The 20730-nt window shown below is 45.2% G+C and overlaps 1 protein-coding gene across 1 annotated transcript; it reads right to left on the bottom strand.

The window, feature by feature from the left end:
* Window positions 1-14598: 14598 nt before the first annotated feature.
* On the bottom strand, window positions 14599-16371 carry LOC120646171 (laccase-25-like). The gene is made up of 4 exons (XM_039922863.1): window positions 16155-16371; window positions 15918-16046; window positions 14843-15802; window positions 14599-14770 (listed from the first exon to the last, which is right to left on the bottom strand). The coding sequence occupies exons 1-4, from the start codon at window positions 16354-16356 to the stop codon at window positions 14640-14642; spliced, it is 1422 nt and encodes a 473-aa protein (XP_039778797.1). The 5' UTR covers window positions 16357-16371; the 3' UTR covers window positions 14599-14639.
* Window positions 16372-20730: the final 4359 nt, after the last annotated feature.

Raw genomic sequence — 20730 nt, forward strand, 5'->3', positions numbered from 1 at the left:
GATTACTGCAGCATCACTGTAGCAAACTATGGATTAATTAGGCTCATTAAATTTGTCTCGCAAATTGGCTTAGTGGTTATGAAATGGACTTGTCAGTAATCTATGTTTAATACTCCTAAGGGTGCCTTTGGTTGGGCTTCCAGCCTCCAAAAGCCCAACCAAAGGGCTCAAAAGCCACAAGTGCTTTCATCCTAAAGCAGCTTTTAGTGTAGTACAAGTGAAAAGAACCTGTACCCCCTGCTTTCTCTGGCTTTTGGGGTGAAAAATTACCCACCTACCACTGTTAACGAAAGAAAACGGTTCGTTTCTTTTCTCCCATTAGCTCCCCATGGCGCCCCCGATTCCTCCTTCTCCACCTCGACGCACGAGCGGCTCTCCACCTAGGGTTGGCCCGCCGCCGCCCCTTGGTATGCCGCCACCCCTCCGGTCGGCCGGTCGCCACCGGCCCCGCCCTGCCCCGCCCCTGCAGACTCGCGGTGCCGCCGCGCGCCGGTCCAGCGCTTGGAGCGCGCTGCTCCAGCGAGGGTTTGGTCCGCCGCCGCCCCTTGGACCGCCGCCGTCCCTCCGGCCGACTGGACGCCGCCTATCAGACCCGGGGCAGCGGGACTGCTCACAGGCATGAAATATTCTAGGGTAAGAGATAGCGCATGGACGTACCTTACCTCTATTGTAACTACTCGAATAGCAGTAGGAGTAGTTGATGTACAAGGAAACTACCTGACTACGTTGGAGTAGGACTCTAGTAGTACACAGCTAGGACTTTCTATGTAACACTATCCCCCAGACTATATAAGGGCGGGAAGGGACCCCTCTAAGACAGAGACAACCTCATCGAACAACACCTAAGGCAATACAAATAACACACAGGACGTAGGGTATTACGCTCCGGCAGCCTAAACCTATCTAAATCTTTGTGTTCCCTGCACCCTCGCATTCTGATCTCAGCGAGTCCCTTCCTACAATCAATCTCCTCGGGGTATACCTTGGAGAGCTTAGTGGTTAAACACAGACACCGCCGGCCCTGCCCCGCCCCGCCTCACCCCTCCACCGCTGCTCCCGCGCCCTACACCCCTCCGGTCGACTCGCGCAGCTAAGGGGGTGAGGACTTCACATCTGGGCATCTTGCTCCATGCTTTCTTTCAAGAGGATTTCTGCTGGTGTTCTTGAAATTGGTAGGTCCTGCAATGGTAGTATCATCTTGTCATTGAAATTGGTAGTATCATCCTGCAAATTGATTGAATAAAACTTTATTTGGTTCAAGAATGGGTGACAAGGCAGATTGGGGTGATAATTTTATTTGTAAGGCATTTGTTGGATGCCTGCAAAGAAGAGATAGAAGCTGGGAATACACCGATGGGAATTTTCACTACTACCGGTTGGAAGAATGTTGTTTCCAAGATTGCGCAAAAATCCGGTGACAATTGAACAAAAAAACAATTGAAGAACGAGTTAGATGTGTTGAAAAAGGAATATTCAACGTTTATGGAGTTCAAGAATTGTGCCACTGGTCTTGGATGGGATGAGACAAAACAAACTATTGTGTGCTCGTAGAAATGGTGGGATGAACACCTTGCTGTAAGAACTATTCTTTCACTGTAAATATTTTTTTTCTGTTCTTTGTTGAATTGTGCCTTGTTAATTTTATTTGTTTAATTTCAGAGATGCAATAATCGTGAGAAAGGAATCAAATGCATGCATGTGAAGTTTCGAAAGCAAGGACCAAAATTCCTAGATGATCTGCATATCATTTTTGGCAAGTCACATGTTAGTGGGGCGTCAGCACCATGTTCTGGAGATATATCCTCCGATGAGGAAGGTGATGACGACATGCTTGAGGTACCAAAACCTGCAGAGAAGGCTGAGAAGACAGTGAACCCCGGGAAAAATAAACGCAAGGGGCTGTCCAGTGCTGTTCGTGATAAAGATGAGAAGAGCGCATTCTCTCGGATGTAGAAGAGCACTTGTGAGAAGATAGAAGCAGCAGCCGAGAAGATTTCTACAAGTGTTGAAGCATCATCACCTTCTCTATGCAATGCAGTCGCTACCATTAAAGCGGTTATAAGGATGGTGAAAGATTGTGGAGTAGAAGAAGGAACAGCTCTAATGCATACAGCAACATCATTAATTGTGAAGCCTGAATTTAGGGAGGTCTTTAGCTCTCCAGAAACAAATAAAGGAAGGCTCGATTTGATTGAGAGGGAGCATGAAAAGGAGATGATGAAGCGTCAGTGATTGTCATTAGGGATATGTGATAACCATTTGCTTACATGTCATTTTCTAGTCATTTGTGAGTTGTTTTCTTGCTGGTCATTGTTAATGCTCACTAACGATCGTTTCTATGCATCAACTTGATCAGAAAATCATGAGAGTTTTGCATTTTTTACACGCACCTTGATTCAAATAAACCGGACAGTCCGCTATTCAAACCCAATGGCTAGAACTGCAATGATTGCATGTCACAGTCGACCGTTGGAGCCCCGGGCGGACCGTCCGCCACTTAGGGGCGGACCGTCCGCCGTTCAAAACCCCGAACGCCCTGAAACAAAAACATTGACTAAAACTGGAAGTGACTTGCGGACTTTCCGCTCCCCAGGGGCGGACCGTCTGCCGTACAACTTGGGACAACACCCAGTGTCCAGAACGGTTCTGTTCATGTTCAAACCAGAAATCGGCGGACCGTCCACCCCCAGTAGCGAACCATCCGCAGGTCTATTTTCAGCAAAACCGACCAACACTAAAACGCTCATAACTTTTAACTCCGTCAACAAAATTAGGTTATCTTGGACTCTATGGAAGGCTTATTCAGAGGACTACACAACCCAACTGAATAAATGATCCAAAACAAAATGGATCAACCCAGAAATCTATTCCAAAATCCAACCCATAGTTAGGAGCACAACAAAAATCCTTTTTCCAAAGCATGCCAACTCCAATATGATCTGCCACGGGATGATCAAATCCTTTAAGCCTTAGTTAGCATTTTCAAATCATTTTTGAATAACTTTCAATGCCGCTCGATCCTAGCAACATATGCAAAGTTAGATCGCTCAAGTGGCACTAGATGACTGATATGCAAACAAGTTTGCCCCTCTTGATAGTACGGCCATCTATCCTAAATCCGGTCAAGAACTTCTCTACTCAACCTCAGACTGGTGAAATGAAATGCCCTAGATTATACCTTTGCCTTGCGCATTTCCATTTCATCTCCATTTTTATCTCCATCCACCAATTGTCGATGCAATCAATGCACCAACACAATCATGAATGATATGATCCACTCCATATCATCACATGACCTCTTTGGTACATCAATCTTGACATTGCTTGCTCTTCACCGTCGTCTCGGTCCATCGGTGCCAAGTCTTGCCCAAGCTTCATTGCCTCGCGGTCCGTCGCTTCAAAGCCTTGACTTGCCCTTCACCATTGCAACCGGTCCATCAAGCCAAGCCTTGTCTTGATCTTCTCCACCTTGGTCACATGACTCCATGTCACGTCTCATATGCAATGAGTTCCTTCTCATCATCATCTGTGGACTAATCACCTGTGTATCTCCATATGCCACATTATTAGTCCACCTAATATTGTCACTCAATTACAAAAACCAAACAAGGACCTTTCATACGGGCCAGCAGTGATAGTTATTCCCCGCTACCAATTCCAGCACCATTATCATAATTAAGCCACACTTCAATAATTTCATACAATTCACATGGGTACAAAATTGCTGCAATACGGGCCAGCAGTGATAATTATTCCCCGCTACCAATTCCGGCACGATTATCATAATTAAGCCACACTTCAATAGTTTCATACAATTCACATGGGTACAGAATTGCTGCAAATTATTCTCATAATATGTACATCAAAACAATTCAGATTAACGCGATGCAGTTCCTATGAGGGAGTATTATTGAATGGGTTAGTTTGTGGAGCTCTTTTCACATACACCAATTAAGACACCATCCATTGTAACCAAATTAATTGAACACTACTTAAAAAATGATTTGTAGGAACACCCCTATTTTTTTAGGGGTGGGTCAAAATGTGACTGGTTCCTACAAAAGGAGCGATGCTACTATTTTAGAGGGCGGGTCACCCCATACCCACTCCTAAAAATGCCCCCTGTTTTCAGTGGCGGGTAAGGGGCTGACCCGCCCCTGAAAATGGCATTCGTAGAGGCAGGTCACCTCCTCACTCAACCCTATAAATGGAGGCCATTTCCGAGGACGAGTGAGCGGTGACCCACCCCTGAAAATATCTAACAAAACTAGCAGACCACCTTCTTTCTCCTTCCGACAACCCATTGTTTGCTCAGGGGAGGTGCAACTTGAAAATCGAAAAAAATATATAAAGGGGAGGGAAGGTTTTAAACTTGATTTCTTTCGAGTTGGGAGTTGTAGGAGGTAAGTTGATGCTAACTCCATGATTTTTCTGTGCTTTTTGGGTAATTTTAAGGCTCAAATGGAGCTCTTTTTGCCTCTAACTCGATCTAAATCTCCATGGTGTGGATTTGCCATTTGAGGCTCCATTTTTCTCAAATTTTTGGATGAAGTGGTGCTGTTTTAGTAGGAGAACATGACTATAAAATCATTTGGGCTCAATCTATAAGTTTTAGCCTTATTCCCAAGCAAATAATTTTCTAGATCCATGGAGGAGAGAGAAGAAAAATTTATTTTTTTCTATATTTACACAAATGCATGATAGTTTTTTCCTCCAAGATTTAGTGGTACAATAATATGTTGGATTTTGGATAGTGAAAGGACCTCGATATCGCATAGAGGGGGTGTTGAATAGGCATTTCTGCAAATTAGAAAACTTAAATGCAACTGTCAGCACACCGACCGGTTAGGCAGACCGGTCAGACTGGTCTAACACCCTTTTTTTTTAACAGTACCCGTGGGGCAAAGTCCCCCAGCAAGACTAGTCTAACACTTAAAACTACTAGATAGTTGTTGGTGTTTCTAATGCTCAATAGAATTTATATTCCGCAACCATCTGATACAGGAGACTATCTTAGAGAAATAAGCAGTTGGGAGGACAACGAGCGAGATAAGACGCCTAAAACACTTCTAAATTATCGAGCTAGCCTCACTAGACTAGACCTTGCCTCTAACTAGCTATTGGGAACTTAGGACTTACTTCGGCGGCCTCAGAGAAGGACTCAAACGGGGATGAAATGGGAGTCCAACGGCAGTCGGCTATTACTGCTATGAAAGCACCCAAACGTGGTGGACTACAAAGGGCGGACAGAGTTGTCACCACCTGCCCCTTACCGATGTAGTTCCATTGAGTGGAACACACTTCCTACCTAACATTAAGCTAGACACCACATCTGCACTCGGTGTTAGGATTTCTCTTGAGGCCTTCAAGAGAAATCTCCCTTAACCTAGGGAACTAACTTGAGCTCCCTAGTTCGGGCGAGAAAACCCATAAGGTAAGATCCTAAAAAACTAGATAGAGAACAAAGACTATGCTAGAGAAACTTACTTCCGGACACAAGCAAGATAAGATGGAAAGATAAATAAATGTAGAAAGTAAAGTTGACTCGAAAAGATAAAAAAAGACAACTCATATTTATAAATATCAAAGGAAAAGATACAAGAGCTTATATCAGACATCCGATGATGACTCCGGAATTCCGAGACAAGCTCGATTCCACTCTAACTCCCAAACTACTAAACCTACTCTAGAAAGTGGAAGAGAGAAGAGAAACTCCTTGGTGTGTGTTAAAGTGATGGATGGTTCTCTATTTATAGTGCTTTGAGGTCGATAAAGCAGCAGATTTTAGAGACTAGATTGTAAAACTCGGATTTCTTCATGGCGGGCGGACAGGAGCTCGCTATGGATCAAATTGTCGGCAATCTAGGGCATAAGAGGGCTTGAGATTTGGGAGAAAAGAAAGAGAATGATGAGGGGGGTACCGTTTTACCTCTTACTTGCATCAGGGATGCATTGTGGCGGCCGGAATCGATTTAGAAAGAATTGGCAGCGATCTGGTTTGAGTTGAAGCAGACCTTGTGACAATGCACAGGCTCAGGCAGGAGAGGAGATGCAGCGGGTGCCGGCGTCGTCGACTTCTTGGCAACAACATGCTGGACTGCCCAAGGAGGGTGAGCGCGAGCAATACGCGGCCTTGAATTCCACCGGCAAGATGAAGACCATATTGACTGACACCTTACCGATGGCTCTGCCTCATCAGCGTTCCCTTTGATGAACCACACCTGCGACTTCATGCATGCATGTCTACCATTGTCTATGTGTGTGTTTAGATCCAAAAAGTTTACAAGCAAAAACATCACATCGAATGTTTAGACACATGTAAATCTATTTATAAAAAAATTTGTACAGATGGGTTGTAAATCGCGAGACGAATCTAATGAGCCTACTTAATCCATAGTTTGCAATAATTATGTTACAGTAACCATCCACTATTGTTAATCTGAAAACAGAAACACGAAAGGGAAAGGAGCTCTCTGCTCTCCCTGACCTATCTCTCTCGATTCGATCTGTGAGCACTCACGTCCAAGCGTCTCGCCGGCGGCCACCGGCTATCACACAGCCAGTGGCGGAGCTTGATCTGTGATTTCAAAAAAATGAGGGGCATCACTGTTCATCCAATGCAAAAATTGCAAAGCCAGGGGGCCATGGCCCCTTTGGCCCTTGAGAAGCTCCGCCAGTGTGTAGAAGAACCACCCACACAGCAAGAACAAGAAGGCAGCCCACAAGCCTGTCAAGACTACTACCTTCAAGAAGAAGAAGAACACAAATGCCAAAGGAGCTTGCTTCACGTGCGGTGAAGGGGGACACTTCGCAAGAGATTGTCCAAACCGTGCTGACCGCAAGGCAAAGGATAATGAGGGATCAGGAGGATCCAAGGATGTCAACATGACAACTCTGGGCAGCACTGAGGATGGGTACGGTAATCTGTCTACTGTTCTTTCAGTATTTCAATCCATGAGTTGGTGGTTCGATATAGGTGCTAATGTTCATGTGTGTGTTGACATCTCTCTGTTTTCTTCTTATCAGGCCGTCCAAGGTTCAAGCGTGATGATGGGAAACGAGTCACATGCTTCTATTCGTGGTGTTGGTATGATAGATCTGAAGTTTACTTCGGGGAAGATCGTGCAGCTGAAGAACGTGCAACATGTCCCAACTATCAATAAGAATCTAGTGAGCGTCTCCCTTCTATGCAAGGATAGGTTTAAGGTAGTGTTAGAGTCCAATAAATAAGTTGTGTCGAAATATGGACAATTCATTGGTAAAGGCTATGATTGCGGAGGCTTGTTCTGCTTTTTCCTTGTAGATTTTAGTAATAAGTCAGCGAACCATATTTGTGGTGCTGTTAATGATGATGCAAGTGTTTGTCACTCTCGTTTATGTTACATTAATTTTGGCTTGATGTCTCGATTATCCAATATGTGTTTAATTTCGAATTTCACCATTGCCAAAGGTTCAAAGTGCCATAGTTGTGTGCAATCGAAGTAGCCTCGAAAAGCCTCACAAGGCAGCTGAGGAGAGAAACTTGGCACCTCTCAAACTTATACATTCTGATCTGTACGAGATGAATAGTGTGTTGACAAAAGGTGGAAAGAGATATTTCATGATTTTGATTGATGATGCGTCTAGATTTTGCTATGTTTACTTGTTGCAAACTAAAGATGAAGCGCTAGACTACATTAAAATCTATAAGACCGAAGTTGGAAATCAACTAGAGAGAAAGATCAAACGTTTAAGGTCAGATCGTGGTGGTGAATATTTTCCCAATTTTTTTGATGAATTATGTGAGGAACATGGTATTATTCATGACAGGACGCCTTCCTACTCACCCGGGTCAAAAGGGATTGCTGAGAGAAAGAACTGCACGTTGACTGACTTGGTTAACGCCATGTTAGACACTGCTGGTTTATCCAAAGCATGGTGGGGGGAGGCTTTATTGACTGCGAGTCATGTCTTGAATAGAGTTCTAAATAGAAATAAAGAACAGACTCCATATGAGATATGGATGTGGAGAAAACCATCACTTTCTTACTTGCGCACATGGGGATGCTTGGCGAAGGTCAATATCCCAATCAACAAGAAACGCAAGTTGGGACCTAAAACAGTGGATTGTGTCTTTCTAGGATATGCTCAGAGGAGTATAGCTTATAGATTTTTAGTAGTTAAATCTGAGGTACCTGATTTGCATGATGATAGTATTATGGAATCTCGTGATGCAACATTTTTTGAGAACATATTTCCTATGAAAAATATGCATAGCATCTCTAGGTTTTCTTCTGAGATAACTACTGAACTAGTTGCTCCTATTGTTACTGAGACTTCTGAACAACCAGTTGAGCATGAGGAAATCCTTGACAAGGATGACAGTGAAGCTTCTCGAAGGAGCAAGAGACAAAGGGTTGCAAAATTCTTTGGTGATGATTTTACTATATACCTTGTGGATGACACACCCACTACTATTGCTGAGGCATATGCATCTTCAGATGCAGATGATTGGAAAGAAGTTGTCCAAAGTGAGATGGACTCAATTTTATCCAATGGTACATGGGAACTCACTGAGCGACCCTATGGTTGCAAACATGTGGGTTGCAAATGGGTGTTCAAGAAGAAGTTTAGGCCTGATGGTACTATTGAGAAGTACAAGGCTCGGCTTGTGGCTAAAGGTTACACACAAAAAGAAGACGAAGACTTCTTTGACACGTACTCATTGGTTGCTAGACTAACTACTATTCGAGCACTTCTTTCCCTAGTTGTCTCATATGGTCTTATCGTTCATCAAATGGATGTAAAGACAGCTTTTCTAAATGGAGAGTTGGATGAAGAGATCTATATGGATCAGCCTGATGGGTTTGTAGTGAAGGGTCAAGAAAGCAAGGTGTGCAAATTATTGAAGTCCTTGTATGGCCTGAAACAAACGCCTATGCAATGGCATGAGAAGTTTGACAGAACTTTAACTTCTGCGGGCTTTGTTATAAATGAGGCTGATAGATGTGTGTACTATCGCTATGGTGGGGGTGCAGGAGTCATATTGTGTTTGTATGTGGATGACATACTAATTTTTGGCACAAATATTGATGCGATCAATGAGGTCATGTCTTTTCTATCAAAGAGTTTTGATATGAAAGATCTGGGAGAAACTGATGTGATTCTGAACATCAAGCTGATTAAGGGTGAGAAAAGGATTACTTTTTTGCATTCTCATTATGTGGTGAAGATATTTAGTCGCTTTGGCTATGTAGATAGCAAGCCTTCTCTAACTCCTTATGATCCCAGTGTGATACTTCGAAAGAACAAGAAGATTGCGAAAGATCAGCCGAGAAACTCCCAGATAATTGATTCACTCATGTACTTAGCTAGCGCAACGTGACCCGACATATCTTTTGCTGTGAGTAAATTGAGCAGGTTCATGTCCAACCCGGGTACTGATCATTGGCATGCACTTGAAAGGGTTATGTGCTATTTAGTTGGTACTATGAGTTATGTGATTCACTATTCTGGGCACCCTGCTATGCTTGAGGGATATAGTGATTTGAACTGGATATCTGATGCTAATGAGCTTTATGCCACGAGTGGGTATGTGTTTACCCTTGGAGGTCTTGCAAACATACCATTTTGACGATGTCAAACATGGAAGCAGAACTTAATGCTTTGCATACAGCCACTATTGAGGCAGAGTGGCTGCGTGAGCTCTTGATGGACTTGCCTGTGGTTGAGAAACCAGTGCCAGCTATCCTTATGAACTGTGAGAATCAAACGGTGATAGTCAAAGTGAACAGTGCTAAAGATAATGCAAAGTCATCAAAACATGTTAAAAGATGACTAAAGTCTGTCAGAAAGATGAGAAACTCCGGAGTGATAAGTGTGACTTATATTCAAATAGACAAAAACCTGGCAGATCCCTTTACAAAAGGGCTATCACGGAATGTGATAGAAAGTGCATCGAGCGAGATGGGTTTGAGACCCATATAATTGCCATAGTAGTAACCCAACCTATGTGATTGGAGATCCCGTGAATTTGGATCTGGGAAGAACAAGCTATCGGTTAACTGAGGAGAGTAATTTTCTTTAGAACCCTTTCTTAGTGAAGATGCAATACTCTCAGATGCTATATGGTAGGTTGGCTATGTGCCTTAATGTGTTTCTATTGGCTTGGTTAAGCGAAGATGCTGTCCTACGGAGCATTCTTGAAAGAAGCACACCTATATGAGCCCGACTGTTGAATGTCGCAGTCTATAAGACTTAGGTAATCTCTACTAAGCTCATGAAGAGACCAGGGAGTATGACGTATATGCTCCACCCGCGGAGTAGGCTACTGGCAGCCATGTACTGGTTATGATTCTGAGTGAAACTTGTTCGCACTAAACTTGCAATTCAAGGCGTAGTCCATTGTTCAAGTTGTGGATAAGTATAGCTTGAAACTCTAGGTGAGAGTTCAACTTAACAGTCCTCACTAAAAACATTGGTATATCAAACAGTAGTGAAAAACAAGCAAATCTCAAAATGGGCATTTGAGATCTGGTGGGAGATTGTTGGAATTTGGGAATTTGGGCTTGGTCCAATGAATATTTCAACTAATTCCAAATAAATCTCAAAGGCCCATATGAGCATGAGGAACTGTAGGAGTGGTGCAAACCTTTAGTCCCATCTCGCCTCGCCGGGCCAGGCCGCTCGGGCACGGGCCGGGCACACGACGTCCGCGTGAATGGTCCGCCGAAATTTTTCTCCTCGCCTTGCGGGAGCGCGGTTTCCTTTTGCTGTTTTATTTTTTAGTTGATTGGCTATTAAGTTTATGAGATATGAAAGGCCTAGTCGGTTTCCTAATCAGATTACGGATCCGATTACGGCACAAGGTCGTGGGCTCTCCTATATATACAACCTATCAGCCACCACCAAAATCAATCTAATCTGAGTTAGGGTTTGCCTCCTCTCGCTGCTGTGCCGCTACCGTAGTCTTCTCCATCCCGAACGCCGGGGTGCACCGGCGAACGGGAGAGCAGGTCTCCAGAACCTTTCGCCTTTGGGATCCTGCACCGGGAGAGGGCGAATAAGGTTTTTGGGAAACGCCCGGCGTGACTGCTTAACGATCTTCGCCACGGCTCGTCCTCCGTCCAAGTCTGGTGCTACGGCATATCGTCGTCTGTGACGTCGTCTGCTGCACTCCGTTCGTACAAGCACCGTCGTCCCGTTAGCGCCATTCGTCTTTCCGAAGAAAAAAGCTAAGTGCGTACGCTGCTATTTAGTTCAGTATTTAATTATGTTTTCTGATATCATGATTTATGTAATTCGGAATTTAATAAGACAATTGCCTAATTATTCAACGGTACCTTATCCCTAAATTCTTCATCTACACTGCTACTTTTTTTCCCAACAAGAGGTAGAGACCTGCCAAACAGATACCCCGAAAGTTCTGGAATTCTAGTGTTTCTAAGATAGAAATTGAAAATCGATCGTGTGAACATAATTGACCATACGTATCATTTCTAGTCTACAAGGAATCAAAAGTTTCCATATTCATATATAATCCATGATGCCAAAATAGCACTGAACATAATTTCCTGGCCTATATATCTGAACAGACGAGCCATGAGGCTTTTCCTGACACATCAATAGGAGAGACAGAAAAAAAAAGATTGGCAAAAGAAGCAACGAGACCGATCTCGATCATGGCCAAAGCGACAGGTCGTCGCGTGTTCTTCCTCGTCGCTCTCCTTGGCTGCTACCTGCCCGGCGGCGAGGCCCAGCGGGGCTGCCGGCCGTCCGACATCTCCTTCGCGGTGGAGGAGACGGGGCTCTTCTTCGGCGGCCAGCCGGAGCACAAGGTGACGTTCCGCTCCGAGTGCCCCTGCCCGATGGTGAGGGTGCACGTGACGTGCGACGGCGTCGACGGCAGCGCGGAGCCGCTGGACGCCGGCAAGGTGGAGGTGGACGACGGGATGTGCGTCCTCAAGCAGCCCGTCGTCGCCGGCACGCCCTACTCGTTCAACTACGCCCTCGCCGCGCCGGTCAACTTCCGCGTCTTCAGCGGCGGCCCAGCGTGCGGCGTTTGACGACTGAAAGAGATTTTGATTGCGTTCCATGTAGACGAAGATGCAGGGAATAATTGTATGGGATAACGTATCAATTTTCATATCTTGATTATCTGCATATCAAGATACGAAAATTGTAGGAAATAATAAATGCATAGTTATTCAAGATAATCAAAGCACTTTAATGATGTGCATATATGCATTTTTTTCTAGTCCCCTGTATACAACAATGCGTTTTTGCCACATAGATTCGAAGAAAACCATAACACGCTATTAAAAATAAAGTGATAGAAGCAATGGAGAAATGAGGATCACGGAGATAATGATTTTTTGTTTTCGTTCCACTACTACAGAACTCTTGATTTGTCCCGGTTGGAAAATCCCTGTTGTTGGGACTAAAGGGGAGCGTTAGTCCCACCCGGGACCAAAGGGGCTGCCAGCTCTGACGTGGTGGGCACACCCTAAGGTTCCGGTTGGTAAAGGTCTTTTTTTTTTCTCTTTTCCTTTCCATTTATTTCTTTTTTATATCAATTATACTTTTTTATTTGAATTCTAAGCTGAGTATGAACTCTACTAATACATCTATACATATTTATTTATATAATATTTGTCTTTAATATTTACCATATGTACATATGGGGATTCACATATACATAAGTATATAAGTATATGTGAATTCTTATATATATGGTAAATATTAAGCATAAATTATATAAACGAATATCTATATACATATAATTATTGGAGCTCATATATATTTACATACACATACATAGATATGCATAGCTATATACATATATTTAATTACATAAAAGGTTAAACATATATAGATAAATATACCATGCTTAATTACATACAAAGTGCAACAAAAGTTTTACACAATATTATCATATTTACTTCTATTATCTATGTTCTTTTTTCCATCATAGTAGTATTCACCCTTCTGGTCGATGACTTTCTTATTAATAAATCTGCACAGGTGTTGATGGTCCTTAAGTCGTAAAATCAACAGTCAACTCATGCAGATTTTCATAACAAATAATCACCAAACTTAGTTATAGGGCTTGAATCTAATTGGTTCCACGAGTTTTGGTGAATTTTGATTTGCAGACACTCACAAGTGGAAAGTAAGAAAAACGCAAGTGAACACAGAAGAAATGCATAAATGATCCTGTCCTGTGTCTCACTTACAAGAAGAGCCCACGAACCAGAGGAAATGGGCACGCCAAGGCACAAGGACCCAAGGGATAAGACCAGGACCCACCTGTCAGTCAACCAGAGGAAGGTGGTCCTGGGGAGTGCTAGCTAGGCCACTGAACCCCCTGGGTTGCCTGAACCCAGACGAGCACCCGTCCAAGTGCATTTTGGCGAGGAGTAGAGCCTACTAAACCTCAAGCCCAGGGGGTATGCTTCCATATTACTTCTGGTTGGAACATACCTCTTTGGCTATAAAAGGAGCCTCCCCTCAACCCACAATTTATTCGTCCATTCATACAACTTGATCACACATGTGAAGGAGAAGAGTAGAGAAGCTCACTGTTGATCCTGAATGTGTATGGGGTTACTCTTTATTAGGGATAAATGCATATGTGTATAGTTTTTTTTACTCTAACTAACACTTGGTTAATTTTTGTGTGGGTTCAATAATTGCAAATTCACCCAAAAAAGCATTGTACGCAACTCCATGAGCAACAACTTCTAAATGTTATCGAGGGCTTGTGCCGTTTCATTATGCATAAAGTTGTCAATGTAAGGGGCAAATATTTTTACCATCCACAGGAATTAGCAACGGACCCTAAATACATTGGCCGTCGTGAGTGGGAGAATCAAGAGCACTGGCCGTGACGTCTCTAGTAGCGTTCGTAGGGAATAGAGGAAAAACATATATTCAATATGCACTTTAATGATGTACTCTAAGTCTCTAATGATGTTCTATAATGATGTTTTATTTCCATATGATTTAATTTGGTACACGTAAGTATTTATATTTATCAAATATATTTCATTTCTTGATCACAGTGACGTTCCATCACAAACTAGCTTGATAGCTTAAAATTGGCGGGAATCCAAATTTTAAAACATAGTGGGAAACAAAACTGAAAATTTCAAATTCAAATCGGTAAATTTTTTGGCAAGCTGAAAAGCTCATTTCTAGGGATGGGTCACCCCGCACCCGTCTCTAGAAACCTATTTACGGGGCGGGTGTGTGTGGGGTGGCCCACCTCTACAAATCGATTTTCAGGGGGGCTAGTGGAGGGAGGGGGTAACCTGTCTCTGGAAATGTGTTTTCAAAGACGGACGCATTATCCTACAAATGCATTTTTACCTGGGGTCAATGTGTGTTGTGTGATTAGGAATTGTATCGATTTTTACTCCTTATAAAAAGAGTACAAAATTGGAACTGCATTCCGAGCTAGTACAAATGTTTCATGAACGTGATTGATGAATTGCAATTCTAAAAGCAAAATTCCAAACAGCTCCTAGCTAGTTGAAAAATGAGCTCGAAGTATAAACATACATGCTCGATCAAGAAAAATCGTTATGGAATTAATGGCTCTCTCTAGCTACTTCTTTTGACATCTCTTGACTGGTCTTCCACGTTCCGATCGAAAACTCTCAACACTGGGGCAAGTCAGCCGGTGGTGGAGGAAGTGCCGTCTCCGGAGTTGGCCCGTCTAGCACCTCGAACGCCATTGCCAGCCCTATTGGCAGATGAGCGTCAAAGTGGCAATGCATGATCCACATACCTACAAATCCTTTCAGAAATAAATCAAACCAACACAAACAAGTTAGTGTGTCATGGTCATCCATCACCGTACCCGGGTTGTTCGCAACGAAGCGGATGACGGCCCAGCCGCCCGGCGGCACGGCGAGGGTGTTCCTCTCCTGCGGGTTGACGAGGTTGTACCGCGCCACGGCGGCGTCCCGGCGGAAGTTGCCGAACCCCTGCGCGAGCACGAAGAAATTGTGTCCGTGGAGGTGCATCGGGTGGCTCTCCCTCGCCAGCAGCCCCGTGTTCTGCAGCACCACCTCCACCGTCGCGTTGTACCTCACCGTCCTCACCTTGGTCGACTTGGCCGTCGTGGCGTCCATGCTGCTCGGCGGCTTGGCGTAGTTGAACTCCAGCGGCGGCTGGTCGGGGAAGTCCCGGGTGTAGACGCCGGCGGTCACGTTCCTGAAGTGCGCCTCGAGGAGGGACATGGCGGTGGGGAGCTCGAAGGAGGCGTTGTTCATGCTCGCCGCGACCCCCTGCTGCATGCACCGCGTCTGCTCCGGCCGGCAGGCGGCGAGGCCTAGCCCGACGGTCACGAACATGCGGGTGTCCACGGCGAGAGGGACGGTGGGGTGGCCCGGGCGGAGGAGCGCGGTCAGGCTCGTGAAGAACCGGTGTGCCGTCGCCGTGTCGTTGAAGGGTGGCATCGGACCGAACAACGGCCGCCGCCGCGCCCTGGTTCTCGGCGCTCCGGCGGCGGCGTACTCCACGACGGCGGTGGCGGCGCCTTCTCGGAATGGCACGTCGGGGTGCGCGCTGTTGTAAGGGGAGGCCACCATGTAGTACCGCTGCGACGCCCTCTCGCCGGCGACCATGAGCGCGTCCACCGTCTGCCCGGGCGAGACGACGACGACGTCAGTCTCGTACGGCGTCGTGTAGCTCGCGTCGGCGCCAACGACGGTGAAGCTGTGCCCGGCGATCTTGAAGAACATGGGCGTGTTCACCGCCGCGTTGATGATCCGGAGCAGGTAGGTGCGGTTGCTCTGCACCTTGAGCTTGAACGTTCCTACGAGCGAGATGTGCTCAGAAATTTAACTAACCGGCAGAACAGTGATGGTTAATGGTGAACGATGATCATCAATCGAACAGAGAGTCATGTGTCATACTTGGCTTGCGGCTACTGCTGCTCGAACACCTGTGCAAGTCCCCAGGCATGCCATTGATGGTGTAGGCATCGGCCGGATCCACCAGAGTGCCTGCGAGGAAGGCCTTGCGCGCCAAGTCGAACACGTTCCGGTTCCACCACTCGCCTACATACAACATGATGATTTCTATGACAACGGCGTGCAAAAACTTGGACTGGGATTGAGAGATGGGAACTTGGGAAGGATAAAACTTTGGTGGCCAGTAGTACGTACCCAGCATTATGATCTCCTCCTTGTGAGGCTTTGGGAAAGGGTACCCATGGTCGCCGTTCCTCGGTCGAATGACGATGGCGCCATGGACGGTGGCGCGGAGCATGGAGCTGTGCGCGTGCCACCACAGCGTCCCCTCCTGCCCGGTCACGTTGTACCGGTAGGTGTAGCGGCCGCCGGGGCAGATGGGGCATTGCGTCACCATCTCCGGGCCGTCCGCCCACTGCGTCCCGCGCTGGAAGAGACCATGCCTGTACTTGTATATATGGTCACACACCAATGTAATACAGGTGATGAGAAAAAAAAATAAACAGCTTGCTGATAGCTAGGTAGCAATGCAGTACGTGATTCATTTGTTGGTACATGTACCAGTGAATGGTGAGGTTGTAGGGTGAGTTGTTGAGGACGTGGACCGCCACCGTGTCGCCCTCGTGGGCGTGGATCGTCGGGCCGGGAAGCTGGCCGTTCACGGCGGTGATGACCGTCGCCGGCCGGCAGAGCTGGCTTATGGAGAAATTGCCCACCTGAAGATTTGCACTCCATCATTCAGTTTCCTGCATGACCGCTAAAAAGAAGAAAAAGTGGGAACATATGGGGGGTCAGTGAGAGATACTACGTCGAACGTGTGCTCCACAATTGCGGCACGGCCACAGCGCGCAACCAGGGCAAGAGCGAGCAGCAGGAGCCAGCTGCAAGACCGAGCCATGTCTCTTCGATCAGGCAAGCAGCAGTCTCACAGCACTTGGCTTAAGCTTTGTTTGGAGGTAACAGACATGGAAGCAATGCAATGCTCCAACCTCTCGAGGTTCTTGTGACTTGTGGGGATTCAGGTACTCTCCATCGATCTATATACACACGGGCACGGTGTTTGGTGCTGACTTGTTCAATGTAATCATCACATCACTACAGCACGACGAGAGGCGGAACAGAGATTCAGCTCCCTGTTGCACGGCAAGCAGGCACCTACAGAGTACACCGAGAATGCAAGGTGTCTAGTAGCCGGCCGGGGAAAAGGTTGTGTGGCTGCCACGCGCTTGCGGCCAGGAGGGCGCAGATGGGCACGCGCTAACTTCGATCATTTCTAGGGCGCCGGACCCGTGCCGGGTCGATGGAGCTGACGGGCGAGTAGCTGGAAATTCCAGCAGTTTGTTGTTGGACTCGCGAGGAACACCGGCAAAACGCCAAGCCGGGCGTGGCGTCCAGCTACTTCCTCCGTTGTCACGGTACTCTCTCTCCCCTCTAACTCTTTTTTTTTATGCCTATATAAAATTTTCGGATCAAAAGAATATCCTGTCGCTTTGAATTGTTGGGTTGTGGCTGTTGCTTGTATGTCTTCCAAATTCAACTGCAGCGGCGGCCCCATTTGTGAAGATAGACACACGACGACACATATAACGTTCTATGACGAATACCTTGTGACAACTGAGCGAAATGTCGCAAGCTCGCCTTTTACGATTTTTTTGCACGGATGAGTACGATTTTGTGATGAAAATTAAATCAAATGTTCGTCGCCGAGCCTAGTCTGAAATCGTCGTAAAGTATTCTGATATTATATTGTGACGAACGCTCTATTCTGTTTTCATAACAAGCAGTAAGCGTTACAAGTTTATAATAATGTTTGACCATCATAAGTTTTTATGTGAGTTTTTTTTTAAAAAAACAATAGAGGGGTCGCACTACTTGCTAGCACTACTACAGAATAGGCCTTCGTTCCAGACCATTTGTCCTGGCAGCCTTTGGGCCCGGGACAATAGGTGGCTTTTGTTCCGGGTCCAACGGCTAGCCGGGTCAGCGGGGGGCCAAGGCCTTTTGTCCCGGTTGGAGACACCAACCGGGACAAAATGGGGCCCTTTTGTCCTGGTTGGTGGATCCAACCGGGTCAAAAGGCCCACGTACCCTTTTGTCCCGGTTGGAACCACCAACCGGGACAAAAGGCCCCCATTTTGTCCCGGTTGGTGTCTCCAACCGGGACAAAAGGCCTTGGCCCCCCTTATCCCCTTCTCTCTCCCCTCGCCCGAGCCATTCAGCTCACTTGTTTCTTACTGTTCTCGGCTCGGGAGGGAGGAGTTCTTGCTCATTTCTTCACCACATTTGTGAAGATTTTTGATTCCCCGTCCATCCATCGGCGCTAAAGGTTTGGGGCTTGTTTTTCTCTTCTTCCTTGGCTTGTATAGCTCATTTCATGCTTTAGAAATAGAGAAAATGTGTAGCTAGCTCATTTCTTGGACATTTAGCTAGATTGCATATGTAGGTGTGATTTTCTTTTAGATTTAGATGAGTATGTGGATAGTAGAAATTTTTAGAGAGTGTAGACACTTCATGTGATGTACTTATATACACGACCATATTGTGGATAGTTGATTTTTTGTATTCATGAATGAATTAATGAAATTGAATTAATGAAATGAGTATATTAGAATTTTTTGTAATATGAATGGATTATTCTGATACTCTAGTGATGTATTTATTCAGGCTCACATTGAAACCATCTAGAAGCTAAAAAAATCTTTATTTCGAAACAAGTATACGTCGTTAATCTCCATCCAACGGTGATGGCACTACTTTTTGGGAATACACGATGCGCTATAAACACGTCGCGAATCGGTTGGTCGCATCACCAGCACTTTCGATTGATAAGAAGACAGCATTTGACGCAGTCAGCATGACCGTTGTTGTACTGAGAGCATATCAACGAGCATACTGCCTGTGCCAAGTGCTGTGTCTATTAATCGTAAATGTTGGTGCTGCGACTGGCCGATTGGTGACATCCTTGTACCGCACCGTGTCCCCCCCCCCGAAAGGCAGTGTCATCACTGCAGGGTTGAGGTTACTGACATATACATTTTCAGAAATAAAGGTTTATTTTTCTTCTAGAGGGTTTCTGGATATTGAAAAGAGTGTACTCCTGGAACTGAAGGGTGTCAAAGTAATTAGAAGTTATAGAGAATTCTTTCAATTAATTAGAGATTTCTTGAGGATTAATGATACATTTTGTCTTTTTATATGATTTCATTGTTATTTGCAAGAGTTATTAATCTAATCATTGTAATTGTAATAGTAAATAATTTTTGCATTGTAATGGTAATAATTTATAATTTTGTGGAAAATAAAGGTATTTTTCAGTAAAATATGGCTTCAGCAGCTGGAGAGAGTGGCGCCGGTGGGGGTGATCGTTGTCCTTCTGGAGAGAAGGGCACAACTCGAGTAGGTCGTCGGTCCAAAAAACCTAGTGCTTTTCATAGGGCAGCGCTCCGTTATTTGGAAAAAGAATATAGAGAATGCATGGCAAGGGGCGAGGAACCTCCGTTTGATCTTGAGGATTTATTGCGGCGTTACGGTTCGTCACCACCAAACTCGGAGCTTTCAGCTCCGCCATCTTCTTCTGCGCCAGCAAGAAATCCGTTAGAGCATTCTGCGTTCCAACGCAAGGACGGTTGAAAACCATCGTGAAGATATGTGCCTTCCTCAACGCAGTTTCTCAGAAGATAATTGACCCGGAGATTTTGATAAAACTGCAAAACGATGTGGTGCAATGTCTTGTTGGCTTTGAGCTGATATTTCCACCATCTTTCTTCAACATCATGACACATCTTCTAGTGCATCTTGTCAAAGAGATTGATATCCTCGGACCAGTATTTCTACACAACATGTTCCCATTCGAAAGGTTCATGGGGGTACTCAAGAAATGTGTTCGTAATAGAGCTCGTCCAGAAGGAAGCATCGCCAGTGCCTACGGAACTGAGGAGGTCATTGACTTTTGTGTTGACTTTATTGATGACCTTAAACCGATTGGAGTCCCTGAATCGCGATATGAGGGGAGACTAACTGGAAAGGGTACATTAGGAAAGAAATCTTATGTCTGCACAGATGATTTCTCATTCAAGAAAGTGCATTATACGGTTCTTCAACAATCATCCTTGGTTGACCCATATATCGAGGAACACAAGAAAATTCTGCTCTCCAATTTCCCGGAAAAGTCTGAGGCATGGATTACACGTGAGCATATGAACACTTTCTGCAGCTGGTTGCGGAAGCATCTAATGCATAACATGGATATAAGTGAACAACTGTTCTTATTGGCTAGGGGACCATCTTGGAATATCTTAACATACCAAGGGTACGAGATAAATGGAAACACATTTTATACGATAGCCCAAGATAAAAAGAGTACCAACCAAAACAACGGTGTTCGTATGGATGCTACGAACAATAATGGAAAAAAAGACACATATTACGGCTACATTGAAGAGATATGGGAGCTGGATTACGGTCCCAATTTCAAGGTGCCTCTATTTCGTTGCCAATGGGTTAAGCTATCTGGAGGAGGGGTAACAAAAGATGAGTATGGGATGACAATAGCTGATCTCAACAATCTTGGGTATAGAGACGAGCCATTTGTCCTAGCCCAGGATGTCGCTCAGGTTTTCTACATTAAGGATATGTCCAGCAAGCCAAAGAAGGGGATAAACAAGCAAAAGGATGAGTCTAAGCGACACATAGTTCTATCAGGAAGAGAAACATCGTTGGAGTGGAGGACAAGACAGACTTTTCAGAAGAATATAATAATTTTGTTGCCATT

The sequence above is a fragment of the Panicum virgatum genome, chromosome 8K (assembly GCF_016808335.1).
Source record: "Panicum virgatum strain AP13 chromosome 8K, P.virgatum_v5, whole genome shotgun sequence".
NCBI lineage: Eukaryota > Viridiplantae > Streptophyta > Magnoliopsida > Poales > Poaceae > Panicum > Panicum virgatum.